Raw genomic sequence first — 22,729 nt, forward strand, 5'->3', positions numbered from 1 at the left:
GCAGGACAGGGGTACCCAAGACAGGCCAGCCGTGGTCTCTCCCTCAGGGAGCTTGGGAGGTGAGCAGGCAGATATCCCCAGAGACTTGGGACCACTTGCCTGCCCTGAGCATCCTGGAAGACTTCCAGCAGCCAGGCCTTGTAGGATTGAACCGCAGAGCATCCCCAATCCCCAGAGAGAAAGCAGACCTCAGACTCTGGACCTTTTATCTCTGAGACCTCAGGCAAGCCAGTCTACCTCTCTGTGCCTCAGTTGCTTCATCTGTACCATGGGAATTAGAGTATCACCTCTGTGTTAGTTTCCTGGGGCTGCCGTAACAAAGTACAAACGTAGGTGGCTTGAAAACGACAGAAGTGTTTTCGCTCACAGTCCTGGAGGCCGTTAAGTCTGTCTTAAGTCTGGCATGAAGACGTCGCAGGGCTGTGCTATCTCTGAGGGCTCTAGGGGAGGGCCCTGCCTTTGCTCTTCTGGCCTCTGGGGTTTCTGCTGGCCATCCTCGGCGTTCCTTAACTGGTAGACATTCCAATCTCTGTCATCGTTTTCACATGGCTGTCTTCCCTCTGCGCATCTCTGTCCAAATTTTCCTCCTCTTATGAGGATCCACCCTAATCCAGTGTGACCTCATCTCAAGTTGATCACATCTGTAAAGACTCTTTTTCCAAATAAGGTCACATTCACAGGTTACAGGTGGGCGGACATGAAATTGGGGGGGGGGGATGACACCATGTATCCAGTACAGTCACATTTCTGGGGTTTCCGTGAAAGAGTTTGGAAGCGTGATGTCTTCGGCACTGAGTCCCCATCACTGTTTGTCATGAGAACCAGCTCTTCAGGCTTGCGACTCTGGCCTGGCCTGGCCCTGTCTCGGCCCCATTTTCCCTCGTCCCCCGAAGTGCCGTCGCCAAGGGGCGTTGTGAGGGTGGCATGAGCCATATTTGTGCGTATACAGTAGGTGCTCAGAAGTGGCAGCTTGCAGTTCCGCACGCAGACTGTGGAGCCTTTCTCCCTGGGTTTGAGTCGCGGCTCTGGCCCTTATGAGTGTGTGACGCTGAGCAGGTGGCTGTACCTCTCAGAGCCTCGACCCCCTACCTGTGCTGCTGGGGGTGGGTTGGAGGTGAGTGACCTGCTAGGCAGGTGCAAAGTGACACTTGGAAGAGGTTTCACAGCGCGGGGGGAAGGCCCTTGGGCTGACACCCAAAGCACAAAATAATAGTAAGTAATACTATTATTAGTACCCCTGGGTGCCAGGTTCTGCCAAAGGCTTCGTGTGTTTTGAGTCACATCATCCCCACCAACCTTGTGAGGCAGATGCTATTACTAGTTTCTGTATCCAGATGATGAAACTGAAATCCAGAGAGGGTATGTGAGCTGCCCAAGGTCACACAGCTTTTAATCGGTGGGGCTGGGATTTGAGTCCAGGCACTCTAGTGACAGGGTGGGATGGGGCTGGTGTGAGGTGAGTCCACAGGCCTGGCTGCTGTTAATCAGATAATGAGGGAGGGAGGGGCACCCCAGCAAAGGAGTGGCACATGCAAAGGCACTGTAGCAGGGGCAGCGTGGTCAAGCAAGAACTGGTTGAAACTCAGCGAAGGGGAGAGAGGTGAGGGGTGGAGAGGCCATTGGGAGGGCCGTCCCCCAGCCTTACCAGTTTGGCTATTACTGTAAGAGCATGGGGAGGGCCATTACATAGGGAAGGGTGGAACGGGGGTCAGGAGAGTGGCAGGGCTCCAGGTAGGCAGGTGGGCACCTGCTCTTCTTATGTGCATGGAGTCAGGGCTGCCTGCCCTGGGGCTCACACCGAGTGGGGGCTGAGCGTGTGCTGGGCAGCCCTGGGGAGTTGGCTGCCTGCCTTCGGGCTCAGCGCCACTAGGCTGGAACTTGAGGCTCTGGTTCCCCTGGGAAAGGTCAGCCTGGACTGGCTCACAGTCTTGACCCAGCTGTGTGGGAGGCCCAGGGCTCTGCTGGCGACTCTTCCTGGTCCCCAGCCCCTTTCTCTGGTAGACAGGGTGCCAGCTGTGGTGGGGCAGGGAAGCCCCCAGGCACACCATTCCAGACTAGAAATAGGCACTGGCCCAGCTCCGCACCACCAGCCCCTCCCTGGCCTCCAGTGGCCTGCCTGGTGGAGAGGGAGAGGGTGCTGCAGGGGCCAGGCCTTGAGGCCTCACGTAAGGTCCATCGGGCCAGGTGCAGGCCAGGTGGACCCCAGAACTCCCCCGCGGTAACTCCAGCCTGACTCTGTCCATGGGACTCGCCCCCTTTCTCGGGGAGTGAAGGAGAAACCACTAACGGCTCTGCGCCTCCGCAGGGCTTGTGCACACTGGCTGGTTTAATTAGTTTTCACGGATGGAGAGGCTGAGGCTCGGGGAGGGGAGGTGTGAGGCTCCAGCCACAGAGGTTGGAAATGCAGGGCCTCCCCATCCACATGTCCATCATCAGAGCCGCACACCACCCTCACTGCAGGGACCACGGAAGAGCGGTGACCTGTGTGCTTAGTCTGAACAGCAGCGTACACACCCGCCAGGGCTCACGGCAGGCAGTGTGGTGCCATGGTTAGTGCACGGGGTTGGCCGCTGACACACTGTGGTTCAGGGTCACTTCGGAGTATTGACATCAGTGAGCGTCCCACAGGAGACAGGGCCAACGCTTGGAGTGGGGACAGTTGATGGACAGGCATGGGGTGGCGTTAAAGGCTGTCAGAAGGGACCGTGCGGTGTCCCAGCGCCAGTTTCAGTGGGGAGTGTCGCCACCTCGGCTGGAGAGGGACTGCTGAGCTTCATCTTCGGTGCACTGCCCCACGCCCTGGATGCTTTTGGCATGTGGGACATAGGCTGCTGTGATGGGAAGCAGAAGTCGGAGAGAGCTGGGATTTCTGCATGAACCCAGGGGACAGCCAAGGCGGGCTCCAGACCCCTCTCTTGTTCCTTACCAGCAGCTTTGAAGGTGAAGTCAGGCCTCTCCCAGCCCACTGGCACTCCCCGGAGCAAAAGCCACACACGGGCGTTCGCGTAGGGGAGGGAGACACGTGGCAGGCTACACAGTCATGATGATGCCCGTTACCACCTGGCAGGTGCTTGCTGGTTCCCGCACTTTGCGTGAATGAGCTTACGTAATCCTCCCAAGGGATCCTTGAGGCGAGTTTTCCATATTTGTGAACACACGTGTGTGCACACATGTACGTGCACACACACGCCTTCTGCTTTGCAGATGAGGGGGCTGAGTGATGAGCTGGGGCTTGCGCAGCAAATAATGTGGAGCCACTCGGCCCCAGGAGTGAACCGCTTGGCTGTGCTCTATGAGAAAACCTGACATCGAACGCGTAAGGCGGCGTTTTCCAAAAGTGGTAGGATGGTGGGTCGTGCAAACCTGGTTTTTTTGTTCATCTTAATAAGTGTGTATTTGCTTATGTACTGGGAAATCACATCCTCCCTATGGTTTGCAGATATAATCGCTGAAGCTGAGGCAAATTTTGAAAAGAGACGGAAAGAAAAGGTAGGTGTGTCCAAGTTCAGGTGTGATGTTGTCTGGCTGAATCCCCTCGGGGCCTGGCGGGAGTTTTGGAAGCTCAGATGCACAGTAGACTCCCAGCAGGATCACCAACCTAGGGGCTGAGTCCGTGTCAGACTTGCCCAGGGCTTGGGTTTCTGGAATAAGGAAGTGGCATGACTCAGGACTGAGTCTGCTGGACTTGTCCCCTCTCTTTTGACAGGGTTTTAGGCAGAAAATCTTGTTTTGCAGACTGGAGTTTCTCTTGGAAAATGGCATTTAGCGGGAGGGATGGAGATGTGCCCCTCTTGCGGGCAGCCTGCCTGTGCCTCTTCAGGGAGGGAGCAGAAAGCTTCAGGGTCAGACGGGGCTGGCTGGGGTGGTGGGGAGCGAGTGTTTCCTAGGGGGATGCTGGGTTCCAGAGGGAGCAGCTGTGCCATTCCCAGGTCGCAGATGGATGGCAGTGTGGTGCCTGCAGGTGCTGCAAGGACTCCCCCGCCCCCAGGACGTCAGAGCCTGCCAGTGGTGGGGCGGGGCTGGCTGTCGGTGCAGGCTTGCAGACCCCAGGGGTGAGAGCCCTCTCACTGCCGCCCCGTGGCCACCCGCTGCTCTTCTGCCTCGTTTGTGTTCTGAGTGAGTCCGTGACTCAGATCTCCTGGCTCGACTTCCTGTCTTGGTCAGTTTCACTTCCTAGTTCCTGCCTCCCGACGCTTCAGAACAGAGCTCTTTGCTTAGACATTAGAAGTGGGGTTGGGGAATCCAGACCACAGGGGATGCTGGCAGAATCTGCTGTCTGGAGTGCTGGCACAGAATGTGTGTGGGCATGCCCCTGGTGTGAGAGGTGGGCACTCCCTCCTGTCTCGTCTGGGGAGGGTTTGAGTCCCCCTCAGCTCAGCCCCCTCCTGTCTTTGGAGCTCCTAACCGGGAGCCCCAGAGAGGCAGCAGAGATGGCTGGGGGCTACCCAGAAAGCCCCCAAACCTAGACACCCCGGGTGTTTGTTCGTTTGTCAAGCGCTTCCTGCACACCTGGCAGTTGTGGGTGCGGAGACACAGTGGTCAGCAAACAGTGCAGCCTGGGGGCTAATTTAAGGGAGTGATAAGTGCTCTGGAGATAACCAAACCCCGTGACAGCAGGGTGGCCGGGAGGACATCTTGGGAGAGAGCAGTCAAGGAAGGCTTCTCGGAGGAGGTGTCACTTGCAGCTGAGAGCTGAAGGAGGACAGAAGCAGATCTGTGAAAAAGCCATGAGGGCGGCGGGAACAGTGAGTGCGAATGTCCTGGGGCACATCCAAGGGCTGGGCAGAAAAGGTCCCAGTGGCTGGAGAGTGTGAGCAAGGGAAGAGGTAGGAAGCAGGCTGGACGGGGGGCGGGACTGGCTCTGCAGAGCCTCATGCACCATGCTGTGGCCTTTGGATTTTATTCCAAGAGCTTTGGGTCATCATTGGAAGATTTGAAGCAAAGGAGTGACACGATTGGATTGGCATCCTTAAGAGCTCACTTGGACCTCCCTTACAGGGAATAGATCGTGGGACTCAGGCGGGATGTCCCAGCTCCCGGACATGGTTGGGTTCTGTTGCCCTCCCCTGGCTCTGTGCCCTGGGATCCAGGAGAGGGCTGAGGCCAAGGCAGGGGTACAGGTATGCTTCGGAGACCTATGGCCTGTTGTCCCTTGGGTTTCCATGGGCAGGATGGAAAGGCTGAGGGCTAAAGGGACAGGCAGGTCAGTGACCCCGGAGTTGGAGAAATCGGTCGTGACCTGGATCTCGCTCCAAAGTTCAACTCAGTTAACTTTCAACCTCTTAGGAGCTGCCTGGGGCATCTATAGCAGGTGTTTGTATGGGGTGTGGGCCGACCTGATTGTCATGGGTGTCTCAGAGAGGGAGGAAAGAGGAGACCATAGTCCCAAGATCCTCGGGGAGCAGAGGGTCCTCTGGTGAATACAAACCCTTCCCCCTACCCTTAGTGGCTGGGGGTCTCATTTGCACCGGGAAGAGTCCCCTCAAATCCTAAGCTGCTTCTTGGAAGACTAAGCCAGCCCTGCCCACTCACAGCCGCAGCCCCCTTCCAGCCTCCAGAGCCCCCCACGGAGGGCCTGGCCGCTGTGGCGGCAGCAGGGCAGGCGGGGGGCAGACCACAGGTGGAACCAGCACAGAAGAATGACGGCGGAAGAAGCTGTTTGCTCCCGTCTGCCGGGGTGGAGAAGCTCTGTTTTTCTGAACCCTCATCTGTTCTTGCCACTGCTGACGCCGCCACCGCCAAGGATGGGGAGAGAGGGAGGGGGGAAGCCAGTGCCAAGTTGGCCCGCCCCTTCTGAACCTGGGCTTCTGCCACGCTCCCCCCCGCCCGCCCGCCCGCTCCCGCGAGCCTCCGTCTGGAGGTCACATTCAGCCCTGACGCGTCTCGCCGGGTCAGGCAGCAGGAAGATCGGCTGAGCCCGGGCGCGCCGTGAGGCTGCTGGGGCACTGCTGCCCGACTGGCTGGGGTTTTTGGATTCTGCCCAGTGGGGGCGTCAGGGGTCTGAGGGCTGAGCACCCGCTCTGGGCGCATTGGTGCCCGAGGAGCCGTGGGCGCTGTGCTCTCTGGTGACGCCTGGCACGGGGACTGAGCACACAGCCAACAACTTCCCGCCGCCTGCTTCCACCTCGAAGGGCACCTCACACGCCTGCAGCTGCCGGGGGGCGGGGAGTGGGGGTGACGGCTGAGGGGTGGCAGAGCCGGAGGAGCCCTGGGCCACCACGGGCGCGCAGCACGGAGCAGCTTCCCCGCCCTTCTCGGAGCCAGCCTCCGCCTGCCGCCCTCCCACCACCGGCCCCTCCCTCCCTCCCTCCCTCCCTCGCCGTTGGACGAGAGGATGTGAGGCAGAGCTGATCCGCCAGCAGACGCCAGCCAGAAGCCTTGCGGAGCCGGCACCGCGGCCGCCCAGCCTCCCGCCTCCCAGCCCGCTGCTCCCCGCTCCGATCCCTGGAGCATCCTCCAAGCCGTATGTTTCCGGAAAACTTGGCCGAGGGGGAAACGCAGATGAGAGGATGTGAGTGAGTGGCTCCGGGGAGGGGATGCGGGGGTACTTTGGGTCACAGTGACAGGGACTCCGGAGTTCGGCACCCATGGGATCCCCCCCCCCGTTTCTTGGTGCCCCTTCCCCTGCCTCTCTGGCTCTCTGGAAAGGAAGGAGCACCTGGGTACAAGTCTTGGGGGTCTTGGTTGGCGCATGCTCAGAGATGTTCTCTCCAGGTAGGCAGGCTTGGGGGGTCTTTTAGCTGGGTCTGGTTTCCAAGGCATGGTGGGATCTAAAGTGTACTTCCCCGTGCTCGGCTCCCTTAGTCTGGGGTTCCTAGAACCAGAAGGAAGCCCATGGCTGTCACCCCGACCTCGGGGGCCCTAGCCAGTGCGATGTTAGGACGCTCACCCCAGCCCTTCACACAGCAGTTAAAGAAACTGAGGCCCTGAGAGCAGAGGGGATGGCAGAGACCACACAGTGTGTTCTGGGCAGGGCTTCTGGACAACTCGGTCCTGTGCTCCTTCACCAGCAGCTTTCAGGAAGGGCCGGGTGCCCCCCCCCCCCCACAACTGCTGCTGCCATGAGTGGAGTTAATTCCCCAGCCCCCAGCCAACTCCAAGTCACCTCCTTATTTATGTGTTGAGTTTGTAAATGCCAACCTCCCTGGGGTCCAGCCACCCTCTGGGCCCTCGTTCCCCGCCAGACCCCCTCCCCCAGCAGGCCCAGATGGGAGACCCGCCCTCTCCCTCCCGGGGTTCCGGCCCGACGTGTTTGCCTGGGCTCTCTTGGCCCCGGCTGGGGAAATATAAATAAACGCGCGTCCCCGTCGTCCTCCGCCAGGTTCTGTGGAAGTGGCAGCTGCTGCTGGCGCAGGCGGAGGGAAAGGTCAGGGGGCTGGTTTACATTTGATCCCACGCCCCAGCCCTCCCCTCCGTGCCTGTCCTTGAGGAACCCTGAGGAGCTGCCATGGAGCCACGTGGCCCTGTGGCCTCTGCAGGGGAGCAGGTGGCCTGTCAGTCCAGCACCGCCCCCACCCACTGGGCCCAGAGGTGGGAGAGCAGAAAACCTGCCCCCCCCGGCCCCTTGGCCCACCCCAGAAGCTTGTGAGTTGCTGTGACCCCCCAAGCCTCGGTTTCCCCCATCCTGGGGATGGGAAAACAACCATGGCCTCCACAGCAAGGGTAAGAGGGAACAAAGTCTTTGAAGGGCTTTGCAAACTCCAGGTCGTTTGGCCATGTGACGTGGTGGTTTGTTGATGTTGTTCTGTGCTGCTATATTACTTCTGTTAGAGCCTTGTATGTAGGAAATCACCAGCTCCTGTTTGAATGGACGGATGGATGGATGGGTGAAAGAATGAATGAATGAATGACAGAAAATAACCAACACGCAAACTGTCAGCCCCTCAGGCTCCTGCACCTCTGCAAAATATCAGTCATAGCCCTCCCTGCTTGCAGCTTGATTTGATGCAAGGAAAGCAGCCTTTCAAACTCCGTTATGGGAAATCTTCCGCTAGTCTTTACAAGTCTAGCTCTGGGGCTCAGAGGCTGCTGTGTTCCCAGCAGTGTGACTCAGGCTTCGTGCCTGCTGCCCTCTGGGGGCTCGGCCCTGCCCCACAGCCCCTGAGTCTGGGTCCTTCCTGCTGCCCTAGGGAAGCAGGCAGGCCCTACCTGCTGCAGGAGTAAATAGAGTAAACAGAGGCGCTGGCCTGTGCGTGTGCCGGGAGCTCTGCGGGCAGATGGGCTGAGACGGGCCGGCTTCCGGGGGAGGGGTGGGGGCTGCTTTTCTGCTGAGCCTGGTGTTTACGGCATTGAAGGTGGAACAGGGGTTGGAGGTGCAGCTCTGGCCTGAGTCTGTAGGGGTGGAGGGAGCTTCCTCTGACCCAGGTGGGTTTGGGATGAGGTCTGCCAGTTCTTGGGGGTTTCTCCCCACGTCAGGAGTCTGTGTGAGAAGCTCACGGAGACAGGGGGGCTGTGATTTGGGGGGGCAAGTCCACTCCCAGACCCTGAGCCAGCCTGGAGAGGCCCCCAGTCCAGAGCGGCCTTCAGGTGTCCACGGGGAGCCTTGGGCCCTGGGGGTGCCCTGGTTAACCTGGGTGCCGAGGCTCCTGGCCCCAGCTCACCTCCACCCAGACTCCACCCTCCCACCCCTGCTCACGCGTTGCTTCCTTTCCCTGGCCCGGCCGGGAAACAGCCCCGTCTCCCGAGGCCTCGTCTGCAGCTGTGAGCAAGCATCGGTGCTGGGTCACCACAGCCAGGGGAGGAGGGGAGGAGGGGAGGAGGGGAGGTGGGGCCCCAGGCGGGGTCTGGGCCCAGGACCTCAGCCCCCAGCCCCCAGAACCCTTGATGGCGGCCTCAGCGGGGGTGCACCCAGGACAGTTGCCCTCCTGCTCCTCCGGTTCCTGGAGCCCAGGCCTTTCCCGTGCAGCCTAGAGAGGCCAGGCTCCCCCCACGTTGGTGACTCCCACCCCCGTGTCTCTTTCTGGAGGCCTCGGACTCATGCAGTGAGCCTCAGGCCCAGAAGCAGGCTGCTTTCTGCCTGAGGCTCTGTTTGCCCTCCAGGCTGCGGGCACAGGCCCCCTCTGCCTATCCGGCCCCTCACCTGCCATCCTTTCCCCCACAGGTCTCCTGGAACACGGCCGGAACTGGTCGGCCATCGCCCGGATGGTGGGCTCCAAGACGGTGTCCCAGTGTAAGAACTTCTACTTCAACTACAAGAAGAGGCAGAACCTGGATGAGATCCTGCAGCAGCACAAGCTGAAGATGGTGGGTCGTTTGTGCCCCCTCCCCCCACCGCTCCGAGCATCCCAGCCCGACCTGCGGGCCCACATGGGTGCTGCACCCCGGCAGCCCTAGGTGGGGAGGGGTCTTAGGCCAGGACTCAGCCCCTCATGGTTCATCTTGAGTGGGCCCCACAGGATGGCTGCTGGGGTTGATCTGTGCTGTAAACACCCCTCCTGGGTACCGGGGTGGGCAGGTATGCCCCTGTGTGCCCGGCCCCTGCTCCCACCTCCCCGCCTCCCCCTCCAGCCCTCGTCGGTCAGACTCCTCTGGGGGCATGGAGGAAGGAACGAGGTGGGTCAGGCACTGACTCACCAGGGATTTGGGGCTGTCAGCACATTGGAATGAAGACCCAGAGGCAGATGAACCCGAAGTCAGAGCCTCCCCCACCCTGTTTGAACTCACAGTCGCAGGGCCACCCCTGGGGGAGGAATGGACAGGTCAGGGAGCAGCCGGCCCAGCCCTGGCCTCCGGGGGACTTGAGAGGAGGCCCGGACCTCTCCCTCCCCCAGGAGCACAGAAGGGGCGGGCTCGCCTCACTGAGAGTGTAAATGGTCTCGGCGGAGAGGCCGCTTCCTCCGCAGCTGTTGCTGGAGGCGAGGGCCATTTGACAGTGGCCCCTTTCTCTCTCTCTTTCTCTCTCTCTCTCTCTTTCTTTCTTTCTTTCTTTCTTTCTTTCTTTCTTTCTTTCTTTCTTTCTTTCTTTCTTTCTTCCTTCCTTCCTTCCTTCCTTCCTTCCTTCCTTCCTTCCCTTCTTTCTTTCTCTTTCTCTCGCTCTCCCCCTCCCCCATCCCTCCCCCACTTTGGGGCACACTTGTGACATGCCTAGCCTTGTCACCATTTCAGATCTGGGGAAACTGAGGCTCGGCTGGCTCAAAACAGCTGACTTGGGGTTTGACGGAACAACCTGAGTCAGTAGGCTGCAGTGGTTCCCAGCAGACATGAAGGTACAGGAGGGGACTCAGAGCGCTCCACCCCCAGGCCTCCCCAGCCGGGCTGCCTGCACTGGGTTTGAAGTCTGTGCAGCCTGTCCTGGGAGGCTGAATTACTCCTCTGCGCAGCCTGCCTTGGTCCAGAGAGGGTGAGCCGGCTGCTGAGAGGTCACACAGCTGGATGGGCAGACCAGGGACAGCATCCCCCTCTTGGAACTCTCCTTGAGTGCTGTGCAGAATTCAAGGACACCCCTCTGCAGCCCCCTGAGCGTTCTAGGCCAGAGGGGGGACGCTGTTCCGTGCTCCTGTCGTCAGAGCTGAGGCCGACCCTCGGGCTTCGTTCGGTCAGGCCCCTGTCCTGTCAGGTTGGGCCACGCCTCCTGCACCTGCCCCCTGGCTGCTCAGTTGGCTCTCGGTGCTCCTGGAGTGTCAGGTGGTGCTCCCTTGTACACAAGGAGCTGTGCTGTTTTCTAGATTTTCCAGGACTCTGGTTTCTGCAGGGAGGAAGACTCAGTGAGGGCTGGGGGTGAGGAGCACCTGTCTTTAACACCTGCTGAAATCTCCTAGCACGGAGAGGGTCCAGCTCGGTGGCAGTGGTGGTTGAGGGGGTGGGATGTTGGCCTGTATATGCCAGCTCAGGATTAACTGGCAGTGAGCATTGCCCAAGGGAAATAAAGATCTTCCTGCTCCCTCCCCTCCTCCCCCTGACCTCATCCTCCCTGCCTCTCCCCTTCTCCTCCTCCCATTCCCTGCCCAGTCGGTGCCCACACACCAGCCCGCTTTGCCCAGGCTATTGGGTTACAGGTGTCTCCTCTCACAGCCTGCTGGCCCCACGGCCTCACTTTCCAGGTTTCCTTGGGGCACGGCCCTACTGCATTGCTTGGGACCCCAGAACTTGAAAAGGTGGGTTGGAGAACCAGAGACCCCAGCAAGGTGGATGATGGGGCTTGGGCTCAGGAGCAAAAGTGGAGTCAAGCCCCAGCTTCACAACCTGGCACTTGTATGACTCTACCCCATGAGCCTCAGTTTCCTCATCTGTGAAGTGGGGAGATGATAGCGCTTCCCCCGAGAACTCAGGTGAAGAAGGGGCTGAGGGCCTGCCGAGGGGAGTGCTCCATGGGGCTTCACTGCTCTGACTGCTGGTAGTCTTAGCAGCATCATTATTGTTTTATTTTGAAGCCACTGACCCCCTTTTCTTCTCAGGGGCATTTGAGGTGCTCACCTGAATAGTGTGTGTGCAGGGACAGGCATAGCAGGGACTCTGGGCCTAAGAGATATGGGTTCAAATCCAGATTCTGCCACTTACTAGCTATGTGACCTCGGGCAAGTGCCTTGTTCTCTCTGTGCCTCAGTTTCCCCACTAATGAAATGGGGATGATGCCTACCTCAAATGGCTGTTGCGGGGATGATCTGAGTGAACGGGTGCGAAGTGCTTAGAAGCGGGCCTGGCGCACATCGAACGCCTCTAAATGAGAGCCACGGTTTCGGTGGCACTGGTGGTGGCGGCCGTGCTGGCAGTGGTGGTGTGCCCGTGGCCGCCTGGTGGCTGGGTGTCGTGTCTGCCTTGGTTGTTAATTGAGTATAGAATGTGTCTGCTCCTGGATTGCCCGAGCGATCGATCAGTTGATTGAGATTGATTGATTCATTCATTCAAAGGGGCAGCCTAGCAGGGTGGTACGGAGTCGGGCTCTGGGCTGGAGGGCTCACACCCCAGCTTTGCGGCCTCCTGACCACACTGCCTGCGCTTCCCGGCCTCGGCTGCCTCTGTAAGTGGAGATAAGACCTGGGCCCTCCTGCAGGGTTGCTGTGAGACTTTCCTGCTCCCAAGGGGCCAGGCCCGCCCTCCATAGATGCTCAGTAAGTGTTGGATGTTATCCTCATCGGATACGCAGCAAGCCTTTATTGAGCACCTACTGTATGCCAGGGAAGCAGCGGCAGGTGCCCCGGGGTATACGTGTGGGTGGGGGTTCCTGCCGGCCTTAGGAGCTGGATCTTTCTTTAATGGACAGCGGGAGCCATTGAAGGCTTGTGAGCCGAGGGACGACCCAGTGGAGGCCGGGCTCTAGGCTGATGTGCTGGTCGGAGTGAAATGTAGCGGGAGCTGATAGAGACAGTCGCCCTCCTTGTCCCCAGACCCTGAACGTGCTGGCAGGTGGGTGGCATCGCTGGCGGCCTAAGGAGGAGGCGTGAATAGCAGGGGAACCCTGAGGGCCGGCGTGGGTCCCTCTCCACATCTCTGAGGTCGCCACCATTGCCCCTGTTCTTCATGTGAGGGCAGCGGAGCCTGGCGAGACCAGAGCGGGGTCTGTAGGAGCCCGGCTTCCCTCCATGGGCCTGTCCCTGTGCTACTGGACATGGGCTGATCGCCTGTTGATGAAAGAGGGCTGTTGGGGAGAGTGGGGTTGGTCCTCCTTCCCTGCTGCCCACGTAAGAGCAGACTCACACTGAAGGCTGCGGAGAAAGCACGGTGAGTGATGTGGGGGCTCTGCCTGGTCCATCCATCTTGACAGTGGTCACCCGTGGTGTGGGGGTAAGTTCCATGTCACCAGAGAACGCAAGCAGGCCTCACAAGATCTGCCCCACACCCTGCCGTCCCCAGGAGGGAGACAGGTCCTTGTGAATCCTGAAGCTGTGGCAGCCACCTCTGGCTGCTGGCCAGGCCCCGCCTGGAGCTCAGAAAGACGTATCACCCTTGGCCAGTGCAGGAAGGAGTGGGGAAGGCAGAGGGTCAGCGGGAGTCCCCTCCTGCCTTGCACCAGGCCTGGCCTGAGCACAGCCGCAGGCGACGTCAGCAGGAAGGGAGATCGGGTGGGCAGGCGGAGCGTCTCCCAGAGTTATGTAACATTTGGCACCCATGGCTTCTCCGAGGTTTTCCCTCCCCCTCCTGGTGGCCGAAGGTTACCCTTTCCTCCCATCTGTGAATCCAGGCCCTGGGGCTCGGCTTCCGTGCTTCTCCATCTCCGTCAGTCTCAGCCCAGCCCCGCCTGGCCTTGTTTTCCTCTGTTGCCTCGTCCATCTGAGGCTGCTGAGAGATGGTCAGGCGGGGAAGTACTTGAACCTGACCTGCCTTGATGTCTGGGCTTCTTGACTCACGAGCGGTGTGATCTTGGGCAAGTGTCTTTTCCTCTCTGAGCCAAAGTCTTTGTGGGATTCATGCACCTAAAGTAATTACAGAGTTGTGCCAGGCACTGTTCCAGGTGTGCTGGGAATACAGCCGAGAACAGACAGATGAAGATGCTGGCCATTGAGGAGTTAGTTCTAGTTTGAGAGACAAATTAACACCCAGATAATTTCCGGTTGTGGTGTGAAGACAAGATGAGAGATATAGTACAAAGTGATTGATGGGGACCGAAGATTAGCTGATCCTGGCAGGGTAATCAGGGAAGACCTCTCTGAGGAGGTGTTGTATGAGTTCAGCCCTGATCGAGGTGAGGACGTGAGTCACATGGTATGTGGGAGAAGGATGTCCAGCCGGAGGCACAAGCGGTGCAGACGCCCTGTGGCCGGGGCATTGGTGTGTTTGCCCAAGGCCAGTGTGTTTGTAGCAGACCAAGGAGATGAGCAAGCTGGAGAGGTGGGTGGGGTCCGTCTCTAGGTCATGCTGGGCCGTGTGAACGGAGGAGGAGTTGGGGTTTTATATCAAGGGGTTCTGGGGACCCCTGGTGAGTTTGAAGTGGGGGAGCAGTATGTTCTGATTTGCAGAGTAGATGTGCTGATCCAGTGAATTAATAAGTAGAGAATGCTTAGCACAGAGTAGGTACTTAACAAATTCAGCTGTGATTACTAACACCAGTGTCTCCGGCGTCTCCTGTTGTACACACACCTCCTAGTTCCGGGGCTCGGGGCCGCGTGTGGAAGGATTTGGTATGAATCCTGGGATACTGCCCAAGTCCCAGCCTCTCAGACCCGGCGCTGGGGGCACTCCGGTGTTGACATACTCGCCCCGCCTGGCCCAACATGGCCTGGGCCGCCGGGTCAGAGAGGCCTGGGGTTCCCAGAAGGATGTGCATCCCGGCCAGGCCCACAGGAGCCCCTGTTCCCTGCGAGGCTTCAAGCACTGCCCCCCATCCCTGGGCAACTGATCACCTGCTTCCCCAGCCCCAAATGCTCCAGTGAGTCTCCATCTGCTAAAAATAGATTGGGGAAGAAGGGAGCCCTCGGCCGCACCTACAGAACCCGCACGTCCCACAACTTTCTTGCACCTCCGAGAGAGAATCTCAGGGTGTGGGGCAGGTCTGCGCCTGGGGATGTGCGTACGGCGGAGCTGGGCGTTCCTGCAGCGGCCCGGTGGACACTCGGCAGGGTGGGGCTGTGGCCTGGCTGAGTGCTGGTGACGGAAACTGTGACTAACGGGCAAACAGGACACTTCCCTTCTCCTCCCTGAATTTGGAGCAGCCGCGCTCCGAGGACCCCTCGTTTGCTCAGGAAGAAGACAGGACAGGAAGTAACCCCATTCCCAGGATCTGGGGATTCGGGATCCCCCAGGTCTGTTCCCAGCCCTGCACGGTGCAGGGCTGGCTGAGCAGGGCCTGCTGGCGCCTGGAGGTGACAGGGCATTTGCCCTGAGAGTGGGCTGTGTGCGTTTTCACACACACAGGGGCTGGGGGATTGGCAGAGGGGAGGTGCTTTAGTTTCCTGTTTCCTGCAGCAAGGTGCCACAAACTGGGTGGCTTAAAATAATAGAAATTTATCCTCTTGCAATCCTAGGGGCTGGAAGTTTGAAATAAAGGTGTGGGCAGGGCTGTGCTCCTCCTAAAGGCTTCGGGGGGTGGTCTGCCCTGCCCTCCCAGCTTCTGGTGGTGGCCGCAGTCCTCGACATGCCTTGGCTTATGGATGCATCACCCCCCTGGGCGTTTTCTGTCCAAATTTCCCTTTTCTTCTAAGAACACCAGTTACATTGGATTTAGGGTCCACCCTAATGTTATATGACCTCATCATACCTAATTACATCTGCAAAGAGCTCATTTCCAAATAAGGTCACCTTCTGAGGTGCAGGTGGACATGAATTCTGGGAGGACACTAGTCCACCCTGTGTAGTGGGCTTCAGTGAGAGCTGTTGATGTGTCCAGGAGTGTTGTAGGTCCCATCTCCTTCCTCAGAGACCCCGAAGGGCTCAGGTTGTGACTCCTCCTGTCACACCAGCTCTATTGGGGTGGGTCCCCTCTTAGGGGCCAGTCCACTTCCCTGAGGGTCCCTGGTCACCTGAGACCCCCCCCAGCACACTGCCTCCACTTGTACCCTACCTCTGCCGACTGTGCATTCAAGCCCCAGATGCTGCTCATTCAGTTACTCAGTAAGTCAATCAACAAACACTTTCTGAGCCTCCATTTGGCTCAATATGGTAATCAAGAGATGCCCTCCTAGAGCGCCTGGCTCTGTGAGGGGCAAAGTTGGGAGCTGTTACGGAGGAGTTACGTTTGTGCCCAAGCTGGGGTGGGTGCCTGGCTCCATGCATGGGGAGCTGGGCTTCTGGGGTTTGGGGCACAGTGTGGGAGGAAGTGAAAGGCTGCTCAGTGAGGGCCTCCTTTCTGTTCCTCGAACAAACCCAGCTGGTTCCACCTCCAGGCCTCTGTACTTGCAGTTCCCTCCACCTGGACCACTCTGATCCAGAGCCTTGCCTGCCAGCTTTTTCTCCCAACCCAGGCCTTCGGCTCAGATGTCACCTCCTCTGAGAAGCTCTTGCCCCACCCTGTCTGTCCCCCTCTGCAACCCTGTCCCCACCTTGGAGTCTTTCTTCTTTGTAGTTGATGTGTTGGTTACCCATCTCCCCAAATAGACAGCCTGTGGGGCAGAGACCCTGTCTGCCTTGTTCACTGTGTGTTCTCGGCCCCTGGTGCGGTGCCTGGCACACGAGAGGTGCCCTAGAAAGACTACTGGAGTGAAGTGATGAGCTGCCCAAGCTAGCCTGTCCCCCCGGGGCTCAGCTGGGGCAGATGAGACTACAAAGAAAAGCTTCACTCAGTCATTCGCTCCAATGTACTGACTGGGCCTGGCACGGTGTCCTCTAGGTGGTGTGGTCACTGCTCCGGCGAGGACAGTCAGTGGGGCTGGAGTAATCATGGGGGGCTTCCAGGCAGAGATAGAAATTCCTCACCTGTTTTGGAAGGATGTCCGGGCAGCCTATAGGCCTGGCTGCTCCCCAGGTGTATCTGGGACATGATGGAAGAATGAAGCTCTGGGTAAAAATAGCCACTGGCAGGTCTGGCTGCACAAAGGGGCAGAGGTGACCTCGGGGCCACGTGGCTGGGATCATTGTCCCTCGCGGCTGTGCAGGCCTGAGGCACGGGGAGTCCCTGGGTTGACAGCCCTGGCCCTGACCCACCGCTGTCCCTTCCCCTAGGAGAAGGAGAGGAACGCACGGAGGAAGAAGAAGAAAGCCCCGGCCGCTGCCAGCGAGGAGGCCGCCTTCCCGCCCGTGGTGGAGGATGAGGAGATGGAGGCGTCGGGCGTGAGCGGGAACGAGGAGGAGATGGCGGAGGAGGCAGAAGGTGAGGGTGGGCCTGGACTGCCCCGAGGGGTTGCTGGACGGGGATGGGGATGATGTTAGTGAAGATGGTCATGATGCCAGGAGATGGTGATGGTGAGCATGGCGATGATGGTGATGGTGATTGTGGTGACAACAGTGATGGTGGCAACAAGTGATGGCCATCGGCCTCTCTGTGCCTGCCAGACACTTGGCCATTCAGTCGTCCTGATCCCCCGTGCGTTCAGTCTCGTGCTTGGTGACCATATGCATTCAGGACACATCTAGCCCGAGTGGCGCCTGTCTTGCCAGCACACCTGGTGTCCCATTTTAGAAAAAAAGAAATTGTTCTTCAAAATAGCGTTTTGACCTGAGCTATTTATGATTACTTTACAAGGCAGCCAGTGTAAGTAGAACCAATACTGTTGGTCGATAAACATCCCAAAGTATCATCGCGCTTCATCTGATTCCCAAGTTTCCCGCCTGGATGAGGAATTACATGGGCCCCAGGTTTCTCTCCGGGGGCCCTGAGGCTCGGGGCCCCTCCAGGTTTCACACAGATGCGTCGTCTGCCTGGATCTTGGATGAATTCTCCCACCAGGCGAGGGCTGCTGAGGCATGAGTGAAAATCAGTCACCGGAATTGCACTGGCGGTTTTGGCCACTGCTCACCAGGAGGAGTTTGACCGCAGAGATGGTCCCTGACTTCAGGGCCCAGCCCCCATATAAAGCACTCGCTGTGTAGTGAGCGTGGACTCGGGAAGGACACCAGGCTGCCCCACACCAGGCTTGCGCTCCTGGTCAATAATTAGTCTGCCTTTGGCCCCCACCCCTCTCCCTTTTCCCTGGTCTGCACCTGCCCCCGGCATGACGCCCCTGAACACTCCAGTCTGTGCTTAGCCGAACGTCTCTGCCTTGCCTTCTGCCGTCTTCCTGGCCAGAGCTGCCCCAGCGGGGACCTCAATTCTTGAGTGGAACCTTCTCTTCTCCTGCCCCTGCCTGGGGTTCCTTCCTGTTGTCCGTCTCTACGTTTAAACTCCTGAACTTCTGCCAACATGGCGAAGGAAGGTGCCAGCCACTTCCTGGCTCTGTGAGCGAGGCCTGCAGATAAATTCAAGCTGTACCAACCTGTAGTGTATTCAGCAGCCTGAATCCCACTTCCTGGCTGAAAGTGGAGCATCAGGCCTTTTGGTTACGGTTGTCGTAAGCTGGGGATGGCCCTGGGGTGCTGAGTCTGGCCTGCTCGTCGGCCTGGGTCTCTGTAGCCCAAGTTGGCCGGAGGCTTGACCAGTGACCCTGTGGACCCCTGTGGTCCTCGCATTCTGGGTCCTGGGTCTGGAGCCAGGAGAAGGGAGCGTAGGGAGCAGAACCCGTTTCCTCTTTAAATATCCCCCAGCTGTGCGTGTGGGCAGGATGCAGGCATGGTGGGAAAGTGCAAGGAAGCCAGGCTTTGGCTCAGCGTTAAAACCAGAACCGACGCTGCCCAGTAAGAGCTGTGCGTAGTGAGCCCCCCGTCCCCCGTAGGGTTCACACACACCATCAGGGGTCAGGGAGGGACGTTCTCTGCTGGTTGTGGTGAGGGGGAGAGCTGGTCTGGCTGGAGCTGAGGCTTCTGTGACCATGTGGTGGCTCTAAGCAGATGGAGGGCAGGAGTTCAGAAGGTCCTGCCCGAAGGTGACTTACAGATGAGGAGACCCAGGCCCAGGGAGGGGAGGATCACTCACACAGAGTTGTGTACCTGGTAGACTTGGAATCTGCCAGTCCAGCCAGTGTTCCCTCTGTAACCCCGTCACGCGAGCCGGATAGGGGAGGTGGCATGGGTTCTGAGTGAGGGCCTGAGGACACCCCGGTGGAACCTTCTAGAACCAAAGCACCACAGACCCCTGCAGGGGGCAGGCGGCCTGGTACCTTGTTGCCTCCAGGCTGGAGATGAATCCAGGGGAGGGAGGAGTGATCCGTTTGGCCTGGCAGTGTCTCCCGTAAAGGTCATGGTCGTAGTGAGAGCAGCAGCCTTGAGTTTTCCCTTTATTGTCACAACGGCCCGATGGCACGGGAGCTGTCATCACCCCATTCACAGATGAGGACGCCGAGGCCCAGAGAGGTCACCCAAGGTAGCCAGCTGGCCTGTTTGGGGACCAGGATTCAGTCTTGTCACAAGTACTGGTTCTCGGGCCCCACTTGGAGGGACTGAGTGAGAAGCATTTTGGGGGTGGGCCAGCCATCAGAGTCTTCACAGCCCTGTGGCACTTCGGTGCACCCTCACTCCTGAGAGCTCCCTTTGGACACAAGCCTCTCAGTAAGGGAGAGAGCCAGGCGCAAACTGCCCATTTTGTAGAGGAGCACGGTGGTCCAAGGGACCTCGGTGCCGGCCTCCTTCATCCTGAGGTCTGATGACATGAAAGGAGGGAGTGACATTGCCGCAGGCAGGGGCAGGAACCTGTGGTTAGGGACACAGGATGCTGGGGTTGGCCCTCTCCTGCCCCCATGCAGTGTGGCCTTGGGCAAGTGACTCAACCTCTCTGTTTCCTCATATGCAGTGGAGAGCGGCGGTTGTCCCCAGCTTAGAGGTTGCTGAGGATTAGACGTGTGTGTGCAGAGAGAGCTCTGCCTGGAGCCCGACCCCCACAGAGCAAGCCCTGTGTTGCTGTTGTTGGGACTGTTATTCTGGAAGGGTGGCCTCTGCTCTGGGCCTTGAAGGGAGGCAAGAAACGGGAGAGGCCAGGGGTCTGGGGCAGTGAAGGCTGAAGGAATCGTTTGTGCAGGGCGCCTGCAGCCCCTGCTGGCCTGGCTCTCTGAGGGGTGAGAGGAGGCGGGCAGCCCCAAAGACCTCTTCCCCCAGCCCTGCCCCCCTCTGAGACCAGCAGCCCCCACCCCTCAGACCTGGGAGCCGGGAACCAGAGGAGGCCGGTGGCTTGTCCTAGGACACTCAGGAGTGTTCAGGGTGAGGGCTCTGGGGACAGGGCTGTAGGTCCTCCCTGCTGCCTGCTGGGCCCTAGGCCCTTTTGCTGGCCCTGCCCCCATGGCCTCAAACCTCCTCCCTACCACCCTGCTTCTCATGCCACCTCGCTCTAACCCTTCTCTCACTTCCTTCCAGCCTTACACGCCTCTGGGAACGAGGTACCCAGAGGGGAATGCAGTGGCCCAGGTACGAATGTGGGCAGCTGGCCTGGGGGACGGGGGTAGGGCCAGGCTGGGGCGGGGGGCATCCCACGGTCACCTGTCCTCTATGAGGGACCCCTTCTGTGGGCACGCCTCTACCTGTGAGCACCGCCATTTGTGCTGCTGCTGCCTCTGTCCCCCCTTCTCAATGCAGTGTCTGTTCCCCATGCTCTTCCCTGGCTCGTTCCTGCAGATCAGTATGCTCAGCTCAGCTGCTTTGTTGATTTCTACCAGTGTTTTCAGCCATGACTCTTACCCAGTTTGATTTCTCCAACAGCAAGTGTAGGGGAAGAGGGTTTCAGAGGTCCCCGTTTTGTAGAAAATGAGGAAAATTGAAACTCAGAGAAGGGACAGGAGTGGTTGTTAAGGCAAAAGAGCGAGGCCTGGAGCCAAGGCCCCCTCCCCTTCATCTGCACATACATTTAGTCACTCAGACAACACCTACTGTGCACCTGCTGTGTAGCAGTCCTGCGGGTACCCGTCGGGGATACAGTCGATGTGGCCCTTTCCCCGTGGGCTCCTCTGAGTACACTGGGCCCATTTGGTCATCATGTGATGATGGTGACAGAGAAGATACCAGGTGTCACCCTGTGCTGTCACACCCATGTGGGGTGGGAGCTGCTCTCCCGCTCTACAGATGGGGAAAGCAAGGCTGGGAGGTTACCACAGCCAGGCCGCCAGCTGGGGCAGAGCCAGGCTGCAGCTCAGATGAGAACATGAAGACCCCAGAGCAAAGGCCTGCAGCCCCGGCCTCCCTCATCCTGCTCTGCTGGGGGTGCTGGCTGCCCCTGCAGCAATCCTGGGGGTTGAAAGTGAAGAAGGTTGTTGGGCCCCAGGGCCAGCATGTGGAGAAGGCGGCGAGAGGACGGGGCACTGGGAAAGGGCCGGGCAGGCTTGGGTCTGTTTGGTGTCAGGTGATGGGGCCACGCCAGCCTGAGCTCCTGCCCAGAACTGGGGTGTGCATTCAGGGCAGTGGGGGTGCTGTGAGGAAGGCCTCGCCCGAGCCCCTGGCCCTGCTCACCCCGTCTTCGCTCTCCCCCGCAGCCACCGTCAACAACAGCTCCGACACCGAAAGCATCCCATCGCCCCGCACTGAGGCCGCCAAAGACACGGGACAGAATGGGCCCAAGCCCCCGCCCAACCCGGGAGCTGGTGGGCCACCTCCCGAGCCTCCCAGCCCTCCGCCCGAGGAGGCCCCGGCCCCCACCGAGCCCGCCCCGGCCCCCGAAGCCGCTGGCCCACCCACGCCCCCAGCGGCACCCGCATCGCCTGCCGCACCCCCTCCTGTGGTCCCCAAGGAGGAGAAGGAGGAAGAGCCCGCCGCCCCCTCGGCCGAGGAGGGTGAGGAGCAGAAGCCCCCTGCGGCCCAGGAGCTGTCCGCAGAGGTGGGCGCGGGCAAGACGGAGGAGCCGGGCGAGGCGCCCCCCGGGGAGCCTGTCAAGAGCGAGTGCAAGGAGGAGGCGGCTGAGGAGGGGCCGGACAGAGTCAAGGGGGCCGCAGAGGCCGGCACCGAGGCTGCGCCTGAGGGGGCGCTCAAGGCGGAGAAGAAGGAGGGCAGCGGCCCCGGGGGCAAAGGCGCCGCAGCCAAGGGCCCTGGCGCCCCCCAGGACAGTGACTCCAGTGCCACCTGCAGCGCCGATGAGGTGGACGAGCCTGAGGGCGGCGACAAGAACAGGTGAGCAGGTGGCCAGGGGGCGGCTTTTGTCTTCCCGTTCTGCGAGCACTTGCTGAGCACCATCTGTATACCAAGACAGCACGTATGAGACAATTCCATGCCTGCTGTCAGAGCACGTGGCCAATGTAGAGAGGCCAGCATCGAGCAGCTGGGACTCCAGAGTTCCGTGCTGGGAGAGGGCAGTGTCAGAGGTGGCCTCTGAGCTGAGCCTGGGTGGGGAAGTGGGGAGCCACAGGGACAGCGAGGGAGACAGTGTGCCGGGCAGCCCAGATTAGTGTCCCACAGCTGCCATCACAAAGAACCCTTCCAAAACCAGGGCGTCAGCAGGGCCACTCCCTCTGAAGGTTCTGAGGGAGGCTCTTTCCTGCCTCCTCCGGAGTCTGGTGGTGCCAGCCATCCTTGGCCTGCAGACACGCCACTCCGTGGGCACTTGCCCTTTTCCCTGTGTGTCTGTGTGCCTGTATTTCCGGTGATTGGATTAGGACCTCATCTTAACTTGATCACATTTGCAAAGAGCCCATTTCCAGAAAAAGTTCACTTTCACAGGTACCTGGCTGTTAGGACTTGAACGTATTTTGGGGGACGCAGTTCTACCCTCCGCACGGGGGGACAGCAGGTGCAAAGTGCCCGCGTGATTCAGGCACGGAGTAGAGTTGTGAGTAGTGGGCAGGGTGGGGAGAGGCAGGGCCAGCAGTCCAGTCCACCTCGTGGGGCCTCTTGGGCTGGGTGGGCAATGAGAAGACCTTCAGAGCTTATGCCTGAGAGAGCTGGGGTGTCTCTCAGGCTCTGAAACATGCCGGCTACGTGTGTGGAAGATTTAACAGGGACCAGCGAGGCACAGGGGTACAGATTGAGAGGTGGCCGTGGCTAGGTCAAAGGGGGAGGGTCCCCAAGGCCTCCAGCCAGCACCAAAGTTAGGGTTGAACGTGGGCAGCCAAGGGCAGAGCCGTGGGGACCCGCTCCTGCTCATGTCTGGGCGGCTTGAAGAACTGTGTTCTAGTGGGGCAGGCCGGTCATTTTTATTTTGACTAAAAACAGTGCAGTCTGTTTTCTCTCTCACGTCTCTCGGAAAAGTTCTGGGCAACGCAAGAGGGAGGAAAATCTGACTTACAAATCCGACGTGTTCACTGGGAGCTGTTTCCTCTGCCCCATGATTCACCTTGGGGCATGTGAAAATGGCAAGTTCTAGAACATTTTCATGTGAATATCAGACCCAGTCAGAGCTCCCTGGGTCTCCGCATGT

The 22,729-nt window shown here is 59.5% G+C and overlaps 1 protein-coding gene across 29 annotated transcripts in view; it reads left to right on the forward strand.

The window, feature by feature from the left end:
- Window positions 1–22,729, forward strand: part of NCOR2 (nuclear receptor corepressor 2) — a 215,164-nt gene that overhangs the window by 151,531 nt on the left and 40,904 nt on the right. For 23 of the 29 annotated variants that reach the window (XM_032471271.1, XM_032471265.1, XM_032471262.1 and 20 more), the window contains 4 exons: window positions 9,101–9,243; window positions 16,531–16,678; window positions 19,747–19,797; window positions 20,856–21,486. In XM_032471271.1, the coding sequence (XP_032327162.1) occupies window positions 9,101–9,243; window positions 16,531–16,678; window positions 19,747–19,797; window positions 20,856–21,486 (973 nt within the window). The remainder of the gene's footprint in view (window positions 1–9,100; window positions 9,244–16,530; window positions 16,679–19,746; window positions 19,798–20,855; window positions 21,487–22,729) is intronic. The other 6 variants (XM_032471267.1, XM_032471282.1, XM_032471284.1 and 3 more) reach the window with 1 other exon arrangement.

The sequence above is a fragment of the Camelus ferus genome, chromosome 32, assembly GCF_009834535.1.
Source record: "Camelus ferus isolate YT-003-E chromosome 32, BCGSAC_Cfer_1.0, whole genome shotgun sequence".
Lineage (NCBI taxonomy): Eukaryota > Metazoa > Chordata > Mammalia > Artiodactyla > Camelidae > Camelus > Camelus ferus.